Source organism: Callorhinchus milii, unplaced genomic scaffold (assembly GCF_018977255.1).
Source record: "Callorhinchus milii isolate IMCB2004 unplaced genomic scaffold, IMCB_Cmil_1.0 Scaffold16, whole genome shotgun sequence".
NCBI lineage: Eukaryota > Metazoa > Chordata > Chondrichthyes > Chimaeriformes > Callorhinchidae > Callorhinchus > Callorhinchus milii.
Window position 1 is genome coordinate 11437459 of NW_024704757.1, and position 23462 is coordinate 11460920.

Consider the following 23462-nt stretch of genomic DNA (forward strand, 5'->3'; position numbering starts at 1 on the left):
ATTGCCTGGCGTCTGTTGGAATTGTGAAAGACAAAAGAACATTACCTGCAGGTCATTGACATGTGACGACATCCACAGTGGAGCAGAATTGATTACCACGCAATCCTACAAGTATATCAATAAATAAATAATTGCTGGGAAAATTGCTCTATTTCGTTTGAGTACGGGAAAGTCAGCAATCACAGGTTTCACAGTACTGGCCAGTGTATTGTACAGTAACTGGAGAGCATAACCTTTGACTAGTGACACATCATGGCTTGCATCGAAGTGAACCCACCAAACTATACCCATGTCAAGCAAACACTATGGCACTATGAATAAAGGCGCACGCACTTACCTGATGTGCTGTTTTATGGCACTTTGGTGCTAATGCGAGGTCTCTTGAGTGTTGGCTGCAGTATTGATGTTTGAAGGCAGCTCGTCAATGCATCCAGACATAAATATCACGGTGCAAGCTGCTGCTGGTTATGGAGAATGCCCTTAAAACACCGAGTGTGTGTAAGGGGAAGTGACTTCTCTTTGCAGAAGGCTTGATGCAATTTTCGATATAAATGAGAGATGAAGGAATTTGATTTCATCAAAGCAATGCTTTTTTTCCCCCCCTGCCAGTAGAAAAGAGGTACCCACTGAGTTTATTCAAGGCAATGACTGCACTTAAAACACAAGCAGAATAAACATTAATTTCAGAATTTCTTGAATTATGGTAAGTGCACATTTTTAATTCACTCTTTAAAATAGAATATAAATTACAGCGACCATTTCCTTTATATAAAAGTTCTACAATCCGATGAAAATTCACTTATACAGTTCAAACCACAGCTATCTATGTATATAAATTAGAAAGAGCAACTTTACAACCTGAGGCAGCCCTATAAGTATTCATAGCAATCTCCCGGAATCTAATTTCCCTGTGTAATTATGGAAGAAAACCATAAAGTAGCGCATAATTGTCTCATTTCTAATATTAAATACCAAATTTTTCCGGGCTGTTAAGTGAGCCATAGCATTCCAACAATCACATAAATAATACTTTTTTATTCATTGAGCTACAGGTTATTCAATACCTCTGGGTGAGTCTGGGGGGGGAAAGAGCTGGTCCATTCGTCAAAGTGAAGATGGATTGACACAAAGAATCCTCTTCCCCAATTACAATAAACAACAATGATCCGTGCGTTTGATATCACGCCGTTTCACACTGTCGAAGCATGTCAAAGCGCTTCACGGGATTCTACTGCTAAGTGGATTGACTGTGCATTTGTAGGCAAACACGGCAGCCAATTTGCCCACAGCAAAGTCCTACAAACAGCCGTGGAGCGAATGACTGATTTTACCTACGTCCCAGAAGAGGCCGTTCGTTTTCTGGAAAGAGAGAGCTAATGCGGGAAAAGATTCTGTCAGGAGAAAGCGAAATGAAATACTTTACAAACCTCTTTCTTACCACTTCATTTTGAACAAGATAGAGCATGGCTTTTTGCAGTTCAAATTTTGCCTTTTGTATGCGGACCTGGCGAGACAGAAAATGGATGAGAAGTGCAGGAATAATTTGACAAGTCTTCCCCAAGCACTTTACTGCAACTGCTGCTCCCTTGAAACATGTGGGAACAGCTCTTCAGGTGCAAATGGTGGTAATAAAGTGTCAGTTTAATAAGCTAACATTTTCCCTATTGTATCCTGTGCCAGCATTTCCAATAAATTCATGTTCCTTTGTGAACCCATTACAACATTAATCAGAGTTCTGCACAGACAATGTAATATTAATCAAAGTTCTGTACGGACAATGTGATTTTGCTCACAGTGTCACTTCACTGGCACTCGACAGAGATTAAAAGAAAGATCTCCTTAGGAGTAAGGATAAAGACCAAATAATACACTTTAGATAGTTGCTAATAAGTTTTATTGCCAAGTAAGACAGTTTTAATATAATTCAAGAAATACGTTGCAAGATTTCCTCTACAAACAAACATTATTTTAACACTTATTAGAAACATAACCAGTAATATTCGTACCAAGATTATTGATGACATAAATTATGTATTTTTCTTTTACAAGTTCACCACCAGTTCACTGCAAGACAGTACAGATACTAAAATAATTATGTATATACACTTAATTTATCCCAAACTGTATAGGACGCAAGGTATTCGATCCTCTTCCAAGTAAAATCCTTTGGCATTCTATCACTTGACGAAGGATAAAATAGGTCAAAACATTAGACAATACTGTTGAAAAGAGACCTCTAAAAACTCAGCATAGACACAGCATATAGTCACCATTTACACTGGTGGAAAATTGAATTATTGTAAATTCTTGGACCTAGGGACATATTTTATAGGAGAAATTTCACCTGGGTTTAGATTTACTCTATATGGCAGTTTCAGAGCATGCAGCATTTGGCACACTTCTTGCATACAAGCTTGATTTTCTGTACGTTTCTGTTAAGACTTCAACGTTAAGACTGAATTCAAGAACGTACCAATTTTTTGGCTCTCTGAAATGCTGGGTAAATAGAGTAAAGGTAGACCTAGTTGGCATTTCTCCCCAATAAGTCCTAATATAAAAGTGAATCAGAAAATAATGGTAAGAACTGCACTGTGCTTGCATTTGTTTCTCTAATCTTGTATTCCTATGTCCAGAATAGCAAGTTTTCTTGAACCTGAACGGCAGAAATTCATGTTGAGTCGTTTAGGTGATAGCAGACTTGCACAACAGAGAGGTGGGGAGAAGGATAATCTTGGGCTGAAACAGAAAACATCTTGCAAGAGTGTTTATACCTTGAGTTGTTCAAAATAATAATTTGGAAATAGTCCTAGTCTTTCTGGGGGTGGGGAGAGGGTTCTTTGCCTAGCTCATCTCTGATCCAAGTAAAGCACACAACATGAACATCAGAATAGTAGCTACTGAAGTTCTTTCTCTTAACAGAACGTAGAGAAAGCAAGTGAAGAGTCGTCCATTTGGCCTCCTTTCACGCTGTTTGCTTGGTGTCAACGCATTTGCATTCTGCAATTTATCGTAAACGTTTTTCTTTAAAAATGCTCAGTGCACTAAGAAACTTAAATGACTTGGTTTGATGTTTTTCTTCCCTCTTGAAAATCCATGCATCACCTGTGACCTGCAGCCCGTAAGTACAAATTAAAAATAAAAAAATTCAGATAAATGTTAATGACAATTCAGCGCTGTGCTGATAGCATTAATTTGCAATCCAGCACGCACGTTTGGTTCCAGGGGCAGTGTGCTACAATATGTAGTGCCATTTACAAATGTAGATATTAATCTATCGCAGTTTCCACATTACATGTTATTGTCATCCACGAGTGTGATGTTCCAGATCTAATTCCTTTTCTCCATCTTTGTGTATTTACAGAAGAAAACTTTAAAACAATTCCAGCCCTCTGACCTGGCAGATGGGGAAAGCAGTCAATGTATTACAATCAATGCTACCTGCATATTAATTTCGGGGCCAGTTTACTAAATGGTCAGTTATGACTCAAGAGTTTCTTAACTATTAAGAACTTAATAGTTGCTATCCTTACGCACAGGGGAACATCACAGAAAAAAAAACAAGCACATTTTCCACAAGCGTACACAAAATGTCCATTATACTTCACACGCCTACCCGGATTACTCCAGAGTCCATTACATTGACTGTTATATAAAGTAGGTTGCATGACTAGGTAGTTGGCATCCACATTCGTCTCATAATTTAGCTTAAGGCAGACGTGTGGCGATGTCAGTGACAGTTTAATAACTAACTATTGGGCAACAAAGTGCTAAAATATGTTACGCTGTGAAAACAAGTGGCTCTAATCTGATGCTCGAATGCTTGATGTGCTCCAATTCAACATAAAGTGTTTACTTTTTTTCCACTGAACAAAATTTACTTCTATGTGATTGATTTTGCCATTGTAATCTTTACATTTTAGGGATGATTTGGCCACTTCAATGACACTAATGCATATCTCTGTTGCAAAAGTTTTACTTTTGTGTTGGACTAGGGGCAGTAAGCAGCATTGTCACCAGACTGCGCTGGTCAGCTCGTCTGGTGACTCTGACTGCAGTATGTGACTACATCGAAGTAGAGCACGGCAAACATGTTGGAGTCAATAACAGAGGAAAACTAGGTGCAGAGCAAAATGGTAATTGACCAAACATCTGTATTAGTTCCACAACTTATATAAAAACATAACTCTTTTCTACCTGAACAGGAATGCATTCTTCTTCACGTTACCCATTTTGCCTTCCCCCACCTCTGTAAAATTGCCTGCCACTATCTCTCCCCCCAGGCTGCTGAAAACCTCATCCAAACTTTCATTACATCCAGGATTGACAATGCTAACTCCCTGCTCTCTGGACATCCGAACTCAACAACAACAACAACAAAATTACATTTATAGAGCGCCTTTCACGTCGAGAGGACATCCCAAAGCTCTTCCCTCCACAAACTGCAGATTATTCAGAACTCTGTAGCTTGTGTCCTCTCCAGCACTAAGGTTTGTGAGCTGGTCCCTTCCATCGCTGCCTGGCTTCACTGTCTCCCCATTCCCAAGAGGATTGAGTTCAAGATCCTTGTTCTCGCCTTTAAAGCCCTCCACGGTCTTGCTCCTCCCTACCTCCGAAAACTTCAATCTGTTTGCTCCCTCCAGTGACCTGCTCCACGTTCTCTGTCCTGCCTGCTCCAGTATCAGTGCTGGGGCCTTCAGCCTTTCTGCCCCCACTCTCTGAACTCCATCCCGGAGCCCCTCAGCCTTGGCTTCCATCCTTCTCTGATCCCAACCCACAGCTTGGGTGCAAACCCCTCATTGTCCAGCATTTTGGGACGCCCTCCTGACGTGAAAGGCGCTTTATAAATGGAATCTTGTTGTTGTTGTTGTTGTCCTCCCGACATGAAATGCAATTTGTTGTTCTTGTTACTGACACCAGCTCCTCATTGGCATTGTCTATAGCAGGTTCTGCATCAACTTTAGAGGCAAATCTTAAGGTTACACAGCTCATAGCAGAGCACAAATACCAACCTCTGAATGAGGGAGCATCGCTGCGTGCAAAGACATGTCAGCGGTTTATACTGCGAGCTGAGTCGAGCTGAAAAAGGTATTCAGTATAGATTTAATATAAATATATGTAAGATATCAAATATGAGCTTCTTTCATGGAACAACCCACGACCATCACTTTCCTCTCAGGGAGTTTCATGAGGACATAAACACTAGGGTCATCCGAGGATCCGAATAGCCTAACAGTAGTAAACGGAATATCACATTCAGTCGCAACTTAGTGAGGTGGTTCAACTTAGAAAACATATCCCACATGTCAGAAAGGTTTAAAACAAATCAAAACTGATCCTAAAATCCTAAACTCCCACCCACCCCCCCCAAACCAAAAAAAACCAAAATGTTCTGTAGGGTTTAAGAATATAATTGTGTTGTACGATGTAAAAAGGGATTTATTCTATGCTTAATACAAAATGGGATTCAGAATTTTCTAATGAAGCAAATTATGCAATGTATGATAACAAGTGGGTTTATCTCCACACCCAATTAGTCTATAGATATGAGGGCTTTGCAGAAAGTTGCTTTCATGTCCCTTTTTTTTGTTTTTAAACGAAACAGAAGGAAACCATGAACATTCAGTAAACAAATAGCTGCTGGGAATCCATTGCACTGCAATATAGGAGGTGTAAAAGGTAAATTGTTTTTAATATTGAGTTTAGTCCAATAGCTGGAATTTCAATATATGGTCTCTGTTAATTGAGAGTCAATTTGTGCTATTCGATGCACAAAGCAAAGCAGAAAAGAAATTCCACTTAGGTCAAAGATGCCACAAGAACAAATTCATGATTTTTTTCTTTCCTTTCTAGGGAATAAAATGTATTGAAAAATAGTTTCTCTTCTCTCCTCCTTTCTCGCAGGATCTATGATTCAAGGTTCTACCAGCATTAAAGAGAAGAGATTCATCGAGTCCATTGAAATGATGCCGATGCAGGGGTGAGTCTGTAAGAGTCTGCTTGGTTTTGTTGGCCTAATATGACCACTTGCCCTTCAGTGGAACAATAGAGTGCAACAGTAAAATCGGTGGAGGTTAGTAGAAAGATTGAAAGAAACTCAGCCTATGAAACATGTCCTGGTTATCCAGAGATAGTGGACAACCCACATGACCTACCGCAGTTCTAGTAAGATTAAAGGTAGTTGAGAGATACCATCTTGTTCAAATGTACAAGGTGCAAAGGAAATAACAACACTACAGAAAATATGCTCCACATTGTCTCAACGTTATACCTTTGTGTGCACCTTATCTCAACAGCCTTCAATTTATGAAAACGCAGTCGATTGTGCTACTCCAAAGTGAAATACTGGTTTTCATTTAAAAAAAAGCACACAATTCGTTTCATGTTTTTTTTAAAAACATGAACATAAGTCCATAGTTATTAAACCTTCGGTGTATTGCTCAGTTTTTTTTAAGACTTTACTCCCGAAAAGCCCGTTAGCAGACAATGCGAGTCCATCCCAGGATCGTTCCTCTGTTTCCCATGTTAATGCTTGGAAAAACAGCTTGCTTTTTTTAAAAAAAAACACAACACACACGTTACGGATAATCACACAGTCACTTCCGTTTTGCTGTTGGTGACAAAGTACGGCTGCTGTGGCATGTAATGCTGTGGTTGCGAGCTGTGTGGTTCGGCCAGTGTGCCCACTGTGCAGGGTCTCTTGTTAGCATAGGCCTGCCGGCGAATCGTTGTGTCATTCGTGTCCCAGGATTTGTAGTCCGTTTCGAAGGCCAGCGGATGTGTGTGCATTTTGGTCATTTTGTTTTTCTGCCCGGGCAGTTTGGGGTTGTAGCTGTCTAAGCTGTGAGCTGTGACTTCGTGGGTTACCGGGATCTGCACTGGGTGCAGAGGCAGGGTGCCTTTCGCTGCTAACTCCGCAAAGTGTTGACGCTTGGCGAGGAAGTCGTCGTTTGCCTTTTCAGCTGATAAAGATAAAAACAAGGACACGTCAGCGCTCCGGCACGTGTTTAGCCCTCGGAAACCCCACCGGCTTCGTGGGAGGTGGCTCGAGCTTTTACGGCAATGGAGCGGGAAGCGATTCTGATAAGTGCCGTTAAATACCAGCTACAATCCTGCCACAGTGACGATGCGGGGAGCTGGGAGAGATCATGGCAAGCCTAAAGGAAAAAATGCTTAATGGCCCAGGTCATTCATTGTTGGTCATGGAACATTTGGAACGGAAGTGTTAATGAGTTTTAGCATTTTATTCATCCCCTAATATACACCTCACAAATATAAGGCAATTAGCATAAGTCGCTGGAAGCTCATAAAATTTAGCACGCATTGCTTGGTAAGGTTTCTCTTAATCAAAGGTTCTTTGCTCTGAAGCCCAGAGGATTGGAAGGGTCCATTTAGATATTCGTCTCAGTGTCTTCATTTTCTTTGGCAGCATTATTTTACTGTGAAATCTATCCATTACAAGCATGATTTGGGAAGATTGGCCAGAAAAAGTCGAAGGCCATTATACTGTTAAACCAGTTTTAAGCCTGAGGACATATTATTTATTGATTCTGTCTTCATCAAAGTGATGAATGGTGGTGCTCAGTATCAGAACAGTTTTTCAATGTTATACTTAATGACAGCCTCACACAGCATGGCAAACAGGACCAAAGGCAAAGTAAAGCTCCCAAGAACATTGTGCAACGTCATTCTCAGAACAACTTGCCTATAGCTCTTGCTCGGAGTTTAAGCACTCTGAAATGTTATTCTAGGTAATGCATATTAATGCAAGTTGTTGTCTGTCCCTCCCACCCCCCTCATACCATCAGCCTGAAATTCCACTTACACTTGGCCTGTGAGATCACTTTGTCTTAATTTATTTTTAGATATAAACATCGAGTATCAATCTCCAGTAGTTTTATAGGAACAGCCAGGAGACACTTCTGTCCCATTTTGACTTTTTTTTAAAAAAATTCGCCTTTGTATTTTTTATTAAAAACTGGATCTAAAAATCGAGACAAGGTCAATGTTTCACTTTCGCCGCTCCTCACACTGAGCAAACAGTCACCTTCAGGAAACCAACAGACTTGCCAGTGACCATATCTGGTCCTGATCTCTTCCTCCACTGCGCAGTGCCCATCATGTACTGTACAGGGGAATGAGCGACAGATCATCTAACTGCACTTTGTACTCATAACTATAAGGAACATTTGCAACACATGTTGATCAACAAAAGTAGACCATTCTAGCCTGGGTGGCTGAGATGGATGCCAATTGCCAGGCACTTGTTGTTGGGGGAAGGTGATTGCCTCCTAAGGGCTTGCTGTGAGACAAGCGAGTCAGCAAGATTGCTCTGGACAGCTTCTCATCCCTTTTAATTTGATTCCCCGCTCCACCGAATTTCATCCACATAGACAAGATGTACTGAGGCTGTCATCAGCCTCAATTACACACACAGCCGAGGGCATGTTAGTAGTGTCTCTATAGACTTCATTACAAATGGGAGAACGGGTCCTCTGGCTCAGTGCTGCAGTGGTCTTAAAGGGGAACTGCCTTAATGAAATTGAGTTTGACAAGCTTTTTTTTAAATGTTTGTTTAGGAAGGGAGAAAAGCCAGAAATGTGCATCAATCTCCTCAGCATTAATGTGCGGCAAAATCTTCTTTCAAAATGAATCAGGTCAGTGCTCCCATGGAGACTTGTCCCCCTGGTTCAGTGATGCGGTCATCTTAACAGGGAACAATTTAGGTCACTGGACTCCGTGCACCTTCGCAAAGTGCTAATGTTTTGCTGCGAGCGCCATAGAACCAGAAAATTACAGCACAAAAGGAGAACATTTGACCCTTTAAGCCAATGCTGGCGCTAGTTCCTTCAATGGAGCTGTATACTTTAATCCCAATTCCCTGCTCTTTATTATAGTAAGAATACTTGCATTTGATAGTGTCGTATCACATCTTCGAGATGTCTCAAAGTGTTTCAGTAGTCACAGTATTTTGAAGGTGAAAGCGGCAGCCAATTTGCAAACAGCATCCCATAAAAAGTCATGAAGCGTATGACCAATTTTATGTGGGGGCTCAGGAGTAACTCCCTTCTGTTTTCAAATAGAGTCGTAAGATCTGTAGCGTATCTAACCAAGGTGCTACCAAACTCCACTAATGGGCTAAAGGGAGAGGTTTTAAGTCAAGTTTTGCAACCGGAGAGTGAGGGAGCAAGGCTTGGGGAGTTAAGAATGTGGAGTTCTAGAGAGTAGGCGTAGAATGATTGAAACACTGGGGAGGGAGGGTGGGTGTGAAGCAGGCTGATGTTTGCTGAGCAGAGGGATCAATAGGGACACAGAGATTTGGAATCATCTGTAACTGTGACTGTACAAAACATAAGTGAATAATCAAATGCACCATGTTTATTAATTGGTCGCATATTGAAAGCTGCCCTCTGAGCAACATTTGCTAGAACCAACTTGTTAACCTATTTTTCTTTGAGATCTCTTTCTTCATGGGTCAAACTTTCTATATTTCAACAAATAGATTAAATTGCATGCGTGGGAGTACACAGGGCTGTGCGCTTTTCTCTCTTTCCATCAGTTAATTAGTCTTTAATTGTACACCCCGAGGTTCACTTGTAATATAGGCTGGTTCTATTTCATCTCCTTTGTTGTTTGCAACTCTTTGAACTCCTAAGGAGTGTTGGACGTTATTCAGACGATCTCAGCAGTCCACTAAATTACTATTTTAGCCTCTTCTAAATGAACCGGAACAGAGGAGATGTTCTATAAAAGATCACAATCCTACCTCTTGAGAAAATACTTCCATCCCAATTACTCCATTTTGTATGGTAATTAAGCAGTGTTCGAGCCAGATCATTTTCTATGATCAAAAGCTTGATATGTATCCAGAAACTCTGGCTTGTGGTGCAGGTGATGTTCCCATTTCTCCCATTCCCTGTTCATTCCCGGTACCTCATTCCATTCAGATGAGAGAAATTACAAGATAGGTATGGATAAAGAAGACCCTTTGGCCCAGCTGATCACACTCATCCAGAACACCCACCCTATTGATCTCCCATCACAGCATCAAAGTGGATGGATGTTTAAACATATCTACTTGTGTGGTGTTTTATAGATAAGCTGATAGAGGACGTTGAATACTTCACGATACTCAAAGAACAAAAGTGAAGCAGGAGAGGCACATTGACTCAGTCACTACACTCAAAGGTGCTGTGACTCAGACATCATGTGAATCCAACAATGAGATTCAGACCGACAGCTAATGGGTTATTAAGCATTTCAATCCAAGCTTTACTTGGCTGCTGTACTCAAAGTATTAAATGAGTGGAATAAGCTTACAGTTTTCCTCAAGGTCTAAATTCACCCCCTTTGCCATAATCTCTGGTGATTAATGGGCCATTGCTGGTTTGAAAAAACGTAGATGTTTAATAAATGTCAGAGCATTTCAAGTTCACTGTATCTCGTCCACTCAGTTGGTGAACTGCTTTGCTGTTCATCCTTTGTTTTAATTGCTACTTTTTTGGAAAAAAAACGGATCTCGCACCTCTTTTCCATCTCATTTTCCACACATCATTCAAAAACCGAAAGCGTAGGCATGTTATTTCGGCCCGAGTTTCTACCAGCTCTCATCTGTAAATGGCTCTGCAAGTTGAGTCTGCAAAATGGTCCCACATTTCTTCTACCCCTCTCACTCTACACACTGCCACCTTACAGCTTCCTGACGGGTTCATTTTCTCTTCTCCTGTTTCTATATCTACTCGTGTTACACAAACATCCAATTTGTCACCAGCGCAAACACTCATCCAGATGAAACCAACAACAACCAGATTATGTGCTGTAAATCCTCGTAGAAAAAAATTAAAACTCGTAGCAAAAAAGGACTCTTAACTGTTCAGAGCCTTTCTGTTTGTCAACAACACAAACACAAACATTGAGAAGATCAACTCCTCTGTGCTTGGTACTCTAATCTTTATTTTTTGTCCTTTTCGTTTTGTCCATTGATGATTTGCACTATTTTTTTCCCCCGTTTGTATGGTTACCCTTTATTGATTCCTACTTTTAAGATGTTACATTTGTCTCACAAGCAAGGCTTGTGTTTGTTACAGAAAAGTCAACAAGAGATCCTTCAGGGACTGAGTGTGGAAGCTCTTTAATGAGCAATGTAGCACTGCAAACACTGGGCCTGAAGCAACTTATCCTCATCAGTCAAAGAAATTGGACACTTGGCTGCTAAACGCAGGAATTACGCATTGTTAAAGCTAAAAGTTCAACTATTTTTCAAGTTGATAGGTTCCCTTCAGTGAATGAATCTGGTGCCTTGCAGGAGAACATGTTCTCATTGATACTTAACACATTCAAGGCTAAGTTAGCTGCTCGTGGCATTAAGCAATGCTGCCTTACTTGCATCAGATGGTTTCTTGGCCAGTCCCGGCACTTAGTTGTACTGCCTCACTTGCATTCAGTCATACTGACTGTTAGGCAAGTTTTGCTGAACAAGAAGTGCTACTCCATATGCATATACCATTCACATATGAGGTATATGAGGTGCACAGATAAAGCCTTATCAGTGCGCAATTCTCTCTCACACAAACACACACAAAACACACAGTTTGCAGGGCTATGGGGAGAACGGGGGAATGGGATCGATTTGGGAAGCTCTTTTCAAAGAGCCAGGACAGACACGATGGACCGAATGGCCTTCTTCTGTGCTGTATAATTCTATAATTCTATGACCTTTAAATCTACTTCGCGGTAATTGTAGAGGCCACAAAGAGAGTCTGATTCCTGCAGGGAAGTGGATTTGCTGTATATTTTATGACCTTGTGGTGGCATAATACGTATTGGACATTGGGTTGGCTCCAAATATTAGACTTGAGAGGGTTTCCCGAAGGCCAATTCATGGAAGTTGGTACACTGACTTTCTCCTTTATTAGGCAGCTGGTTTCTGTCGGGAAGAAGATTTCTCCTCAGATCTTCAACCCTCAGACCAGTCATTATTTCCTTTGATGTACTCGGAAACAAATACAGTACTTCTCTTTTTCAGATGAAGAAGGCCCTTCAAACCATTTGATCTCATCCTTCCAGAATATCTGCCCTCCCGTCACAGTATCAAGTTATTTCCTAAACGTGTCAGTCCATCAGCCTGGCCTCAACCATCCTTCCTGTTAACATCACTTTTCAAAGCTGAAGTGCCCAAATGAAGTGTCTTGTTCTAAACCAGGAAATCATCCTCACTGCTCTCCTTTGCAATGCCTCCAGGTTGTTGTCAGCATTTAGCAGCTATCTCTCTCTTATATATAGGTCCATGACTGTGGGAGTCAAATGGAGTCAGTTTTGACGAGTTCTGTTTGCTTTCTATTTTGAGTATTAAGGCTCGGGACTGAAGAATCAGCACCTTGGGAAGTTCTCTCGAAGTGAAACCCTCTATACAAATGTAATATTGTATTGTAAATCCCAGATTAGGTGCCTCATGAATAAAGACAAAACAAATCTCACTCTTCTCTGCCCCCAACCATTCACCTAACCATCAACTAGAAGTGAGAATTTATCACACCAGTGTGGCATTCTTGCCTATTCTCCTGATCTGGGAGTGAGACTGAAATTCATTGGTAGTTTGTGTCTAATTATGGGCAGTTTAGTGCCATAATCTCATACCTACAGGGAACTGAGTTCAGACTACCCAGATTCATTCCACGCAGAGAACAGAGAACTAAGTCTTTTCAGCAGTCTGTGCTGGATTCAAACATCGATTTGAGAAGTGAAAGGATCAAGTGTTAACCCACTGTGCTCACCTTCCGTCCCGGCCTCTGGGAAATAATGCCTGTTATTGCACTACTGTAATTTTGACAAAAAATTAAAAATAATACAAAAGATGTATTTTTGTCATGAACCCAAACCTCTGTGGGAAACTGATCTCCTGAAATGTTGTAAAAACTGCAGGCAATGTACAGTCATCCATCATGAAGAGACCATGGCCAGAATGCCCTGCAGTAATGGGAGGGATTGAGACTGTCCTGCGCTATGATTTGATTAAATACAATGTTAGCACATTAAAAAGGCAACACAAAGATACGTTTCCATGTTTAATAAATCACCAAACTTCTCGTTTGCCTCGATAAAGTCTGAACCATTCAGGGAAAGCTATGATCAGGCTCCATTCTCTTCACTCCACGGTCAAGGGGATCAGGACAGTTTTATTTTGATCAGCGTTGTGTCTAATGCATGTGTAAAACCACCGCCATGTTTAAGTGTATTCAAATCAGACTTGAGAGTTCCAGGCGTGCACTTTGCACACAAAAACTCCCATTTATCCCGCTCGTGCTAAATGCAGTTTAGCACGAGCCAAGGCTTGTGGACCCCCAGGGCATCCATTGAGGTGGGAGTTTGACCATCGAAAAGCACATAGAAAGTAAGGTACACAATGTACAAACCACTCCACATGACTATTGTTCACTTACCCACTGCCTTTAGTGAAGCGTACTTGTTTAGTTCCTTGCCTGGAACTTGCTGTTCCAGGGTAGGGTAAGAATGAGGATGAACCATCTGTGGAATCAAAGGAGAAGTTGGGCCTGCATTGTTCATCTGTGTTTGATCTGTAAATAGTAACAAAACACATATTCATCAGTCTGCACAAGAAGAACACTAATTACACTCCACCCACCAGTGCACAAAAGACAAATAGCCTACTTCATTTTATTGACCAACGGGCAACATAATTATAGTTGAAAATCTGACAACAATACAGCGAAAGCTCATCGGCAATAAATCTCCTTGCATAAAAACCCAACCATGTGATGACTGAGTACTAACAAAGGCAATGGAGAAATGTCTGTCTTAATGCGAACACTGACACCAGAACACATCGCTTAGTGACAACCTGACCCTTACCCCACAGCAATATTTTCACTGTAATTTAAATCCCATTAGCAAGAATTTTATGATACAGTTGAGTCGTAGAGCAGTAGTTTATAAATGTGGCACAGCAATAAAATGCAACACAAACATATTTTCGGTGCAGTATGTTAGCAAGTAACATTTCAGTCACCATTCACGTACAGCACATAGTCACTGTACTTTACAGTAAACCTTATGAAGTTCTTTGCAACATCCTCCCAACATCAAGAGCATGATATCAAATGCAAAGATTAGTTATTATATAATTATTACTATTATTATAAGTGGCATTTGATGGACTTCTTGTGCTCGTTGGGCTGGGAAGAAAACACATTTGCAGTCGACAAGAGAAACATTTGCAAGAGGCATTCCCTACAGATTTACTAATATAATCCTTGCATTTCTCACACCGTTGAGACATCTCAAAGCAGATACATGGACTCCCACTTTAGTGACACAGTGACTGTATTTTGTGGGAAAAACGCGGCAGCCAGTTGCGCACAGCAATGTCATTTATCAGGCAAATCGTAAAAAATGCAAGACCTCAGTACACATTATTGGATTAGCAGCAAAGTAATGCACTGGCCTCAAAATCAATATTCCACCTGTGATCACAGATTACTGACTACAATTTCTTGCATACTGAATAGACTAGGCTGGACCGTCTCTCCCACAGCACCATTTTGTTTTCTGTAACTTGGTATGGAGATGCAGCGACTTCAAACAGCTCCGTGCAATGCATCGAAAATCATGATGATTGGGGTAATTTCAGTTCTACGGTTCAAGTGCAGAATCACTTTGCTACAGAAAATATTCAGCTCTTACGCTTGTCTAAATTCTACCTTTTAACACGAATATGTAATTTTGTGTGTGAGTTTTGAAAACTTGAGGAGGCAGTTGCTATTTGGAAAGGTTAACTGACAGAAAGCATTGTTTTTTTTGGAAATGCTCGTGTCTGCTTGGATCAGTAAACAGAACATAAAACTTATCATCAAAAAAAAATTGATTCCATGACTGCTTGTGGGGAAACTGCCGTGCGCAATTGGCTGCCGCGTTTCGCCCACAAAATCCACCATCGATCCACTTTAGAGTACGTTCAGTGAAGCTCTTTGAGACGTCTCAACAATGTGATAAGTCGTTATATTAAATGCAAGGGCTATTAGCTTTATTATTATTATTATTATTATCCACTTGCTCTAAAATGGGCTGGGCGAAAAGTCGAGTCGTCCAGTTTCTGACAAGCAGTTCTTGAGAAGCGCTTCATTCAGATACAGTGTACCTGTCAATCATTTCCAAGTGTACACTGTCAGTCATTCCATCTGTTGCAAAAAAAAAGCCTAGCAGCGTTGGGAGACCTTGTCCGTTCCAGCACATTCTGCTAACTCAGGTTTATACAACATGAAACTGTGGAAAAGGTGGACGATTTGAACGTGCACTTCTCAGTCTTGTGGCTCAAGGTGTGAGGTGCAAGACACACCTGGAGTTTGTGGGTGTATCCCAGCATTTAAACAAATACAATGAGCAAGTTCATCAAAGAACAAGACAACGGGCTTTGTCGTGAGCTGGTGGCACTTGGTCGAATCCGTGTTCCCGAACACAGTGAAGCTGCTATTCTTTTTGAAAAAAATCAGAAAAAAGAATATTGTGGAAAGGGTGATGATTCACATCCTGAAAACGTTGAGCGATCTAGCGAAGGTTAGTACGCCACCTGCTTGACTTTGTCTGTGAGCTTAGAACGAGAGGGCGTAGGTTTAATTTCATGGGCCTCAAAAGCGAACCTAAAGAACGTTTTGGTCATAGATCAGTACACCAGCAAATTAGTGCAGAACAGACTTGCAAAAGTTGATGGTGTATTGATAAATTCCTTCAAAACGAAACTGGATACGTCAGCATCTTTTTTAGGATGCTGTTGATGACTTGATCATTTTGTAGTTACTGCCCTGCAGTTCTACAGGCAAAGACTGCTCCCACACGCACAAACATTATAGTAAAGCTATAAAACTTTGAGAAAAAATGTCCCCGCTTGCCTTTTTTTCATCCAAGTTCCAGAAAATGTTGAATAATTGGTCAGCAACACCTCCGACCCTATGGCAGCTTAGTCTATTGAGTGGGAGTCAGCATGAGAATGGCAAAGCCATTATGAAGTCGTCGAGCACACTGCAAATTCAACCTATTTTTAACCACATTTACCCCCCTCCACACCCGCGATTTTACCTGCGAGGACGGCTAGACCGTTCAGCCCTCATTTCATTGCAGCACTATAACTCTACTACATAGTACACACAGTATAGCGGTTGTGACCTGTCATTCCTCCCTTCCATATTATAACGCTGGGTTCCTATATTGTCCAACTTGTGGTGCAATGAGGATTTCAGAAAGGCCTGCAGGGCAGGAGAAAGTCAGATACGCATCACGTAGCATGCATAAACAAAAGATTTGGGGGGGCTCAGCTGTGCGGAAACCCATCACCGTTGCTTAAGAGTATTCAAACCAACCTGCGAATTCCATGCACCCCACCTACACGTAGAAATCCCGGAGATTGATGGTAGCAATGGAATGGAATGCACTCTTCTCTCTCTCTCTCTCTGGAGGGACTCATTACCTGCTTACCTAATTCCGGAGAGTATTAGGCGCAGGTTGGCAAGAGCCAAGGTTTGGCGACCCCCAGAATGTGAGTTTGGGGTACTGCTGGAGTTTGACCAGCTAAACCCACATAGCGGTGCCATTGATACAGACATGTTAAAGATCCTTGGAAGAAAACTGGCAGATCGCCCCCAGGAATGTCTTGCGTTAGGAGAAAAAAACTTGGTACCAGCTCCCACTGATGCGATCCATGGAGTTAAAGGACTAACAAAAGGATAGACCGAGATTGCTTCCCATCTCACCACACAGGAAGCTACCACCCGAGATTTATTACATTGAGCAGCTGGTTCCTCTTGACCAGCCTCCTCCCTAAACACAGCTCCCAGCGTTTCCTGAGCTCTGAGCTCTACTACTTCAGTAAAGTGTGCATCAACGTGAAATGATGCAGTTTGCTGGCGTCATGGAAACAACTAGGTGGAACTAGGAAATATTCTCATTAATATTTTATCAGCATGATGCACCTACAATTTTGTGCACTGGTTAGCGTCAAAGGATACCAGGAAGATTGTTCAGGACTGTACTTAATATCCACGGATAAAAGAATAAAGGAGATCCCATTAGCAGCTCTCTGTTTCCGGGCCATGCACTTTATAATATGTTTAAAAAATCAGCCAATTGCGCACAGCTGTGTCCCACAAACAGCCGTGGATTAACATAACGTGTAGGAGCAGGAGTAGGCCATTCGGCCCTTCGCGCCTGCCCCGCCATTCAATCATGGCTATGAAGTGACCAATTTATTATTGCTTTTTTTTCTTGAGGGATTATTATTAGGCATGTGTGTGGAGGAAGGAAACTTGCCCAAGGTTTCGCCCTGTCGGGAATCGAACCCAGGTCTCTCGCTTGAGAGGCGAGTGCTCTAACCACTGAGCTACAGGACTCCACAAAATAATAAAATATTATTTTATATTACCATTTTATTATTATTTTATATTTTATAATATTATTTTATTATTTATTATACTTCTTTCGCCCACAAAATATACAGGCCCACCGATGGTAGAACGGTGGGCACACATAGATAATTCACCAAACATTGATCATTACGAGGAAGCTGCAGTCGGTGGTCTTATTTAATATCAAGGCGTCTTATGGCCCTCGCTCAGAGTATGGCCATAAATTTCCTGTTTCCGTGGAGTAACCATTACAAACATGTCAGCACGCAGACGTTGTTTGAATGTTGGTTAAAAAATCTTCCGCTATCAAACTCTAGGCTCATCACTAAATGCTAAATTTATTCAACCCGTCAACTCAGCGCTGAAGAAACATGCCCAACAACTGTTGTGTGCACAAATCTCTGTCTAATGTATTTGACCTGTTTGAGGGAGAACCTCTAAAGCTTCAATCAACAGCATGTATTTAGATTCCAAGCTCATCGGTTAACACCACAGAACATCCCTACCTGTCTTCCAGCTGGTAGCATTGCTTCCCTCGCTACTCAAATCTAATGCGCTTGCTGTCGAATCATCTTGCAGTTTTTAAGAATCCAGAAGGTGTCATTGCACCACAGTAAGTCACAAAGCATTCTCCAGAGTCCACAGTAAGACAGGTAACAGGTAACTGGAGAAAGAGCCAGCCTCGGATAACAAAACAATAGACTTTCTTGCCTCCTAGGATCAATTGCCTCCAAATACACAGTCACTCCACTTAACAGTATCGTCCTGCAAGGTGTTTCAGAGGTCTCGGCGAGGTGGTGAAGCACTCTAACAAATGCAAACATTACTATGATTACGATTATTTAAACAATTGCCTTTTAAAGCAATTAAAATGATGGGGGAGGGGGAGTTACTTTTTTGGGATGGGCTAACCATATTTGTAAAATGGGATAACAGGTGCCCTTAGTTATGTAATTAGCAACCAATGGCAAGGATTAAAGAATTAACTGTAATCCTTTAATTAATTAGTTGTATAATTAAGAGCATGTGAGATTCCTTCTTTGCACACTTACAGATTGGTTAGCGTATCACATCCCACAAATTGGGCACCATATCTGCTGGAGTGTGGTGCTCCAAGGCAACCGAACCATTCGAAGCTACAATGTGTGCATTTGCTTCAGTTAGTGGGTTATTTAGTTTCAATAATCAATTAACAGACCAGAGAGAGACACGGAGAAAAAGAAAGAATGGGAGGGAGGACTGGAGGGAGACCGCACAGCTTGCAAAATAAAAGACATAATACCTCAGATGCTGGAAATCTGAAATTAAACAGTTCTGATGAAAGGTTATCGACCTGAAACGTTGACTCACTTTCCTCTCTCCATAGATGCGGCCTGACCTGCTGAGTGTTCCCAGCGACTTCTGTTTTTCTTTCATCTTGCAAATTATGCCGGTTGGCTCAAGTTGTAAAACTGCACCAATTTATAGGGGAACCATCTCCAGTTTTTCCATGCCATGTCATATCCTGTGATCAATTAAACGGTGCAATTTTTTTAAAAAGCCATTTGCTAGGGACATGACTCTGTTGTATCCATAATGTGTGCACTCCCTGCACTGTTGGCAGCTGTTCCTCCTCAGGACATGTGCCTTGGTGTGTCAGAAGCTATATAAAACAATGAAAGATTTGAATGACAATGTACCACACAACAATGGGTAATCCTATCTAAATGCCAGACTTTCTACGCAGATCAATGACGCGCTCGTCGTGTCAGCGCTGTTAACCCCCAAATAAATAATAAGATGCAGATGTTACAATTGAATTCGTATTTAAATTGGTGACTGATCGCTCCTGTTAAAAATAGTTTTGTTTCCTGTGCGAACGGCTTGCTGTACCCTTTCTTGTAACGTAACCCCCCCTTTCTCCTGCGGGTCAGACCAGGTTTAACGTGTAGAAAGAAATCAGTGGCTGTCAGAGGCTGAATTTCTGAAATCGGCAGAAACAGACACTGAAGCACAATTAAATTATTGAGAAGTCTTATCTTGAGAGGTTTTGTTTTCACTGATGTATTCAAACATCTTTCTAAGCTTACGAGTGCTCTACGTCATTTAATCACCATGTTCTGAGTATCTGATTCATTGTTGACTCACTGTTCTTGTTACATAAATATCTACCCGAATGTTACTGATGTTTTTAAAGTCAGACTTTGTGTTTTTTTTAAATCCATAGTAATTCTAATAATAATCCTTCCATTTGATACAGCACCGTAGCACGTTGTCAAGACGTCTCAAAAGCCTTTTTTTATAGGATTTTAGTGTAAAATTTACATGACTGCCTATTTCTAAGCAAACACAACAGCCAATTTGCACACAGCTATTTCCTACAAACTGCATGAAGTGACCAATTTTATCTGGGAGATTTGTTCGCCGGAACACTGGGCGAAACTCCCTTCTCTTTTCAAGCAGTGCTACAAAATTGAGCTCGAGTTAAACTCAAGTCATCTTAAACAGTTGTAACATGGGGATGTGAGATCATTGATGTAATAGCTAATAGCTGGTAAGGCATGAGCCTATTATAGACCAGTAGTAAATTGCTAGTTGGCACCAACATACATACACTCTGTACAAAATCAATGTATCACCCGAATGGCTGACATGTTAAGATTAATAAGAAACACACAAAAAAGGCAGAATCAATTTCACTTTTACCTCCAATTATCCAGCAACGGAAGAGTAAAACTGGGGCACACATGACAAGTAGAATTCATTGCCCTCCTAATGTTCCCCCCTGATTATAGCAGATGTGCCGTATCAGTTAGCTGGATTTCAGACAATCCTACTACCTGTTTCCTTTTCCTTTTCATTTCTTTCTACTAATGACTACACTCTGCAAAATTCCCTCTGGACTCCCAAAGACAGTCGAGTGAGATTCTGGGCAGTGCCAAGCCCCAAACTAACATAAGAGCCGACCTAATCGGCTGTATTCCCTGCTCCACCAACAATAGTAATGACTCTAGCTGCTGATCAGCTCTTCCCCAAGGAGCCTATCTCAACCTCTCTGGAAGGAAGGAATAGCATTTAAACAGTACGAAGAGGGGTCAGTATTGAGCAAGTTGGCTTATTCTTCAGTTAGCGTTAACCATTTTCATCGGTCAGTGGTTCTATTCTGAATTTCACCATCTCCCCGCTGTTAGCGAACCTGAAAAACATTTTAGGGTTCTCCCGGGAACACTCAGCGGGTCAGGCAGAATCAATGGAGAAAGGAAAGTGAGTCAACGTTTCAGGTCCACGACCCTTCGTCAGAACTGGGGCATGTTTTCCCTCCCAACACGCCCCAGTTCTGACGAAGGGTCATGGACCCGAAACATTGACTCACTTTCTTTTCTCCATAGATGCTGCCTGACCCGCTGAGTGTTCTGTTTTTTTTTCAGATTTCTAGCATCTGCAGTATTTTGCATTTTGTTAAGGTTCTCCTTGTTGCTTTCCACCACTCTTTTTTTGTACTCCACCTTGACTTTTATATTAGTTATTTTTACTTGTACTTGTCCTTTGTCCTTGGTTTTGTTTTTGTCCCAACTCTTAACACTCACAAGGTCTGGTTTGAGCCTGATGTGCCAGAGAATTTTCCGTAAAGCTTTGAATTGAAGCAAAGTAACGTGGTGAACAGGAAGCTTGCAGACTCTGCTGACGTTAAATAGCATGTCCAATGGTTCAAATTGAGCCCTGCAAGGTTAACCTTTGTCAAGCAAATTGGAGTCCTGACTAAAATAAAGCTCCCATTTACTAACTGCTCTCCAGAGAGACCAAGAATAAAGGACAAAGTACAGGTGGACTGGAAAAGCAGGTCGGTGGATTGTGCTGTGTGAGCATCTCCCTATTTAATATCAGCAGAGCATGAATTCAATGAAATATCAGGGATTGAAGACTGTCTAGATAGGCACAGCCACAAATTATTAAATATTGTGTGGAACGCTATGGTTTGTTTCCTGGTGGGACCGTGGAAATGACAATTGTGGAATGGATGAAACTGGTCAGTTCGACAGCATAGATTACAATGTTAGATTGATACCGTGCGGTTTGCTTACAAAACCCTTTGGGATCAGAGAACAATTTCACAAAGCTTTATCTTCTCAGGAGCTTCACTTGTAGTTAATCACCCCCATCAGAAGATTGAACAAGTTGGGTAGAGTCCATGACAGGAAATTGTACATCGTCTGCTGAAAGGTAAGGGCATGATGAATGGGCCTTCCTCATTGCACATTATGCTTCGATCTCTGCAGAGTTGCACTTCAACTGAATGTTAGCCGAATATTTTTCAGAAAGCACCTTTGCGTAAGGGGTAAGTGTGCTGCAATAACCTGTGCCGCAGATTGCTAAAACACGTTCATCCCGGCCATATCCACTCGGCAGAGAGTGGAGGCAAGAGGAAAAACTGAAGTCAAGCACATCAAATCTTGTACATCTCCTAACAGGCAGGTTAAAGATGTAGCTTGTTGGCCGGTGAAAGCTGTGTGGCACAATGCATTTAACGAGTGGAGCAATGTAATTAAAGAACACAGGAGACGTGCATGAGAGTAAAAGATTTGCACCAACAAGACTGTTCCCCTTTAACTACAGTACTCAGAAAACCTCAAGCACAGTAACACTTGCTCCAGAATCTGAAATCAACAGTTGACTCACTTAAGCATTTCACTTTTTATGCTCACTTAAAGCTCTCGTGGACACTAATGATTCACATTAAAGGTAAAGCAGTTCGGAAATACTAGCCATTTAGAGCTTAATAACATTTTAATATCTGTTGGAGTTTGCCAAATACACAATTCATTTGCCAACAAATGTTGATTGCGCATAACGTGTCATTTTGCAGCTAGACATTGTAAGTTGTAGTTATGCTCATGGTTAAGGCTAAGGTGGATTTCGATCATCTGGCAATTTATTGGAACGCAGAAGCCAGTTGTCTTAACGTCTTAATAGGTTTAATGTCTCATCTGAAGGACAGCACTTCTGACAATGCAGCATCACCCCACCATTGTACTATAGTGTCAGCCTTGACTCATAGGTCTAATCGGAGGTTTTAACTCACAACCTTCTGACTCTGACATGAGTCTCCCTACCAAATAAACCAGGCTAACAGCTAAAATAAGGATTTAAAGTAAAAATCGCAAACCAAGATGGCTTTGGGCTTTAGAAATTAAGCTAAGAATATATGTTAAAAAGGAAGATCATTTGAATAAAAGATTAAGGGAAGGAAATTAACTTTTTTTTAATAATGAAACAGAAGAATGTGGGTGTTGAGAGGTGTTTTGTAAAAAAAACAAGGTTAGCAGCAACACAGCATGTGATTATGAGCAGAAGATGCCAAAGCAGAATTTATAATAATAATTATCCTTGGATTTGATATGCACCTCATTCCTGTAGCTCAGTAGTTACAGCACTCGCCTCACAAGCAAGAAACCTGGGTTCGATTCCCGGCAGGGCGAAACCTTGGGCAAGTTTCTTTACTCCACACGCCTGATAATAATCCCTCAAGAAAAAAACAATAATAAATCGGTCACTTCAATCCACGACTGTTTGTGGGACGCTGCTGTGTGCAATTGGCTGCCGTGTTTCGCCCACAAATATACAGTCAATTCACTTTACAGTCTATTTTGTGAAGCGCTTTGAGATGTCTAGAAGATGTGTAAAGCGCTATATCAAACGCAAGGATTATTATTATTATTATTGAGCTGTCTCAAAGCGCTTTTCACTAGGATTTCACTATGACTTTTAGTGACTGTGGATTTGTAGGCAATCGAAGCAGCCAATTGTCCCACAAATAGCCATGAATTGAATAACCAATTTTATCTGGTGGATTGTTGGTCAGGAGAAATTTCCTTCTCTTTTTGAAGGGAAATGGGATCTTCAGCGTCCAGCTGAATAAGCAAACTGGAGGAGGCTTGAACCCACAACCTCCTGACTCGGAGTTGAGAGTGCTATCAACTGAGCCAATTTAGAACAAATTCCTCATATTCAGTCATTGAATCTCGTGGATTAAAAACTGACCATTGAATCATTCAAACAGGAAATGAAGCAATTCCC

At 41.2% G+C, this 23462-nt stretch overlaps 1 protein-coding gene and 1 non-coding gene across 2 annotated transcripts in view; both read right to left on the reverse strand.

Moving 5' to 3' along the window:
- Positions 1–6585: 6585 nt before the first annotated feature.
- The window catches only part of shisa9a (shisa family member 9a), a 79432-nt gene continuing 62555 nt past the window's right edge, over positions 6586–23462 (reverse strand). Inside the window, exons 3-4 of the mRNA XM_007893696.2 lie at positions 13437–13571; positions 6586–6959 (exon numbers count right to left, since the gene is read on the reverse strand). Of these exons, the coding sequence (XP_007891887.1) occupies positions 6586–6959; positions 13437–13571 (509 nt within the window). The remainder of the gene's footprint in view (positions 6960–13436; positions 13572–23462) is intronic.
- Positions 17322–17393, reverse strand: trnae-cuc. Its single transcript has one exon. It is a non-coding gene; the product is annotated as a tRNA-Glu (tRNA).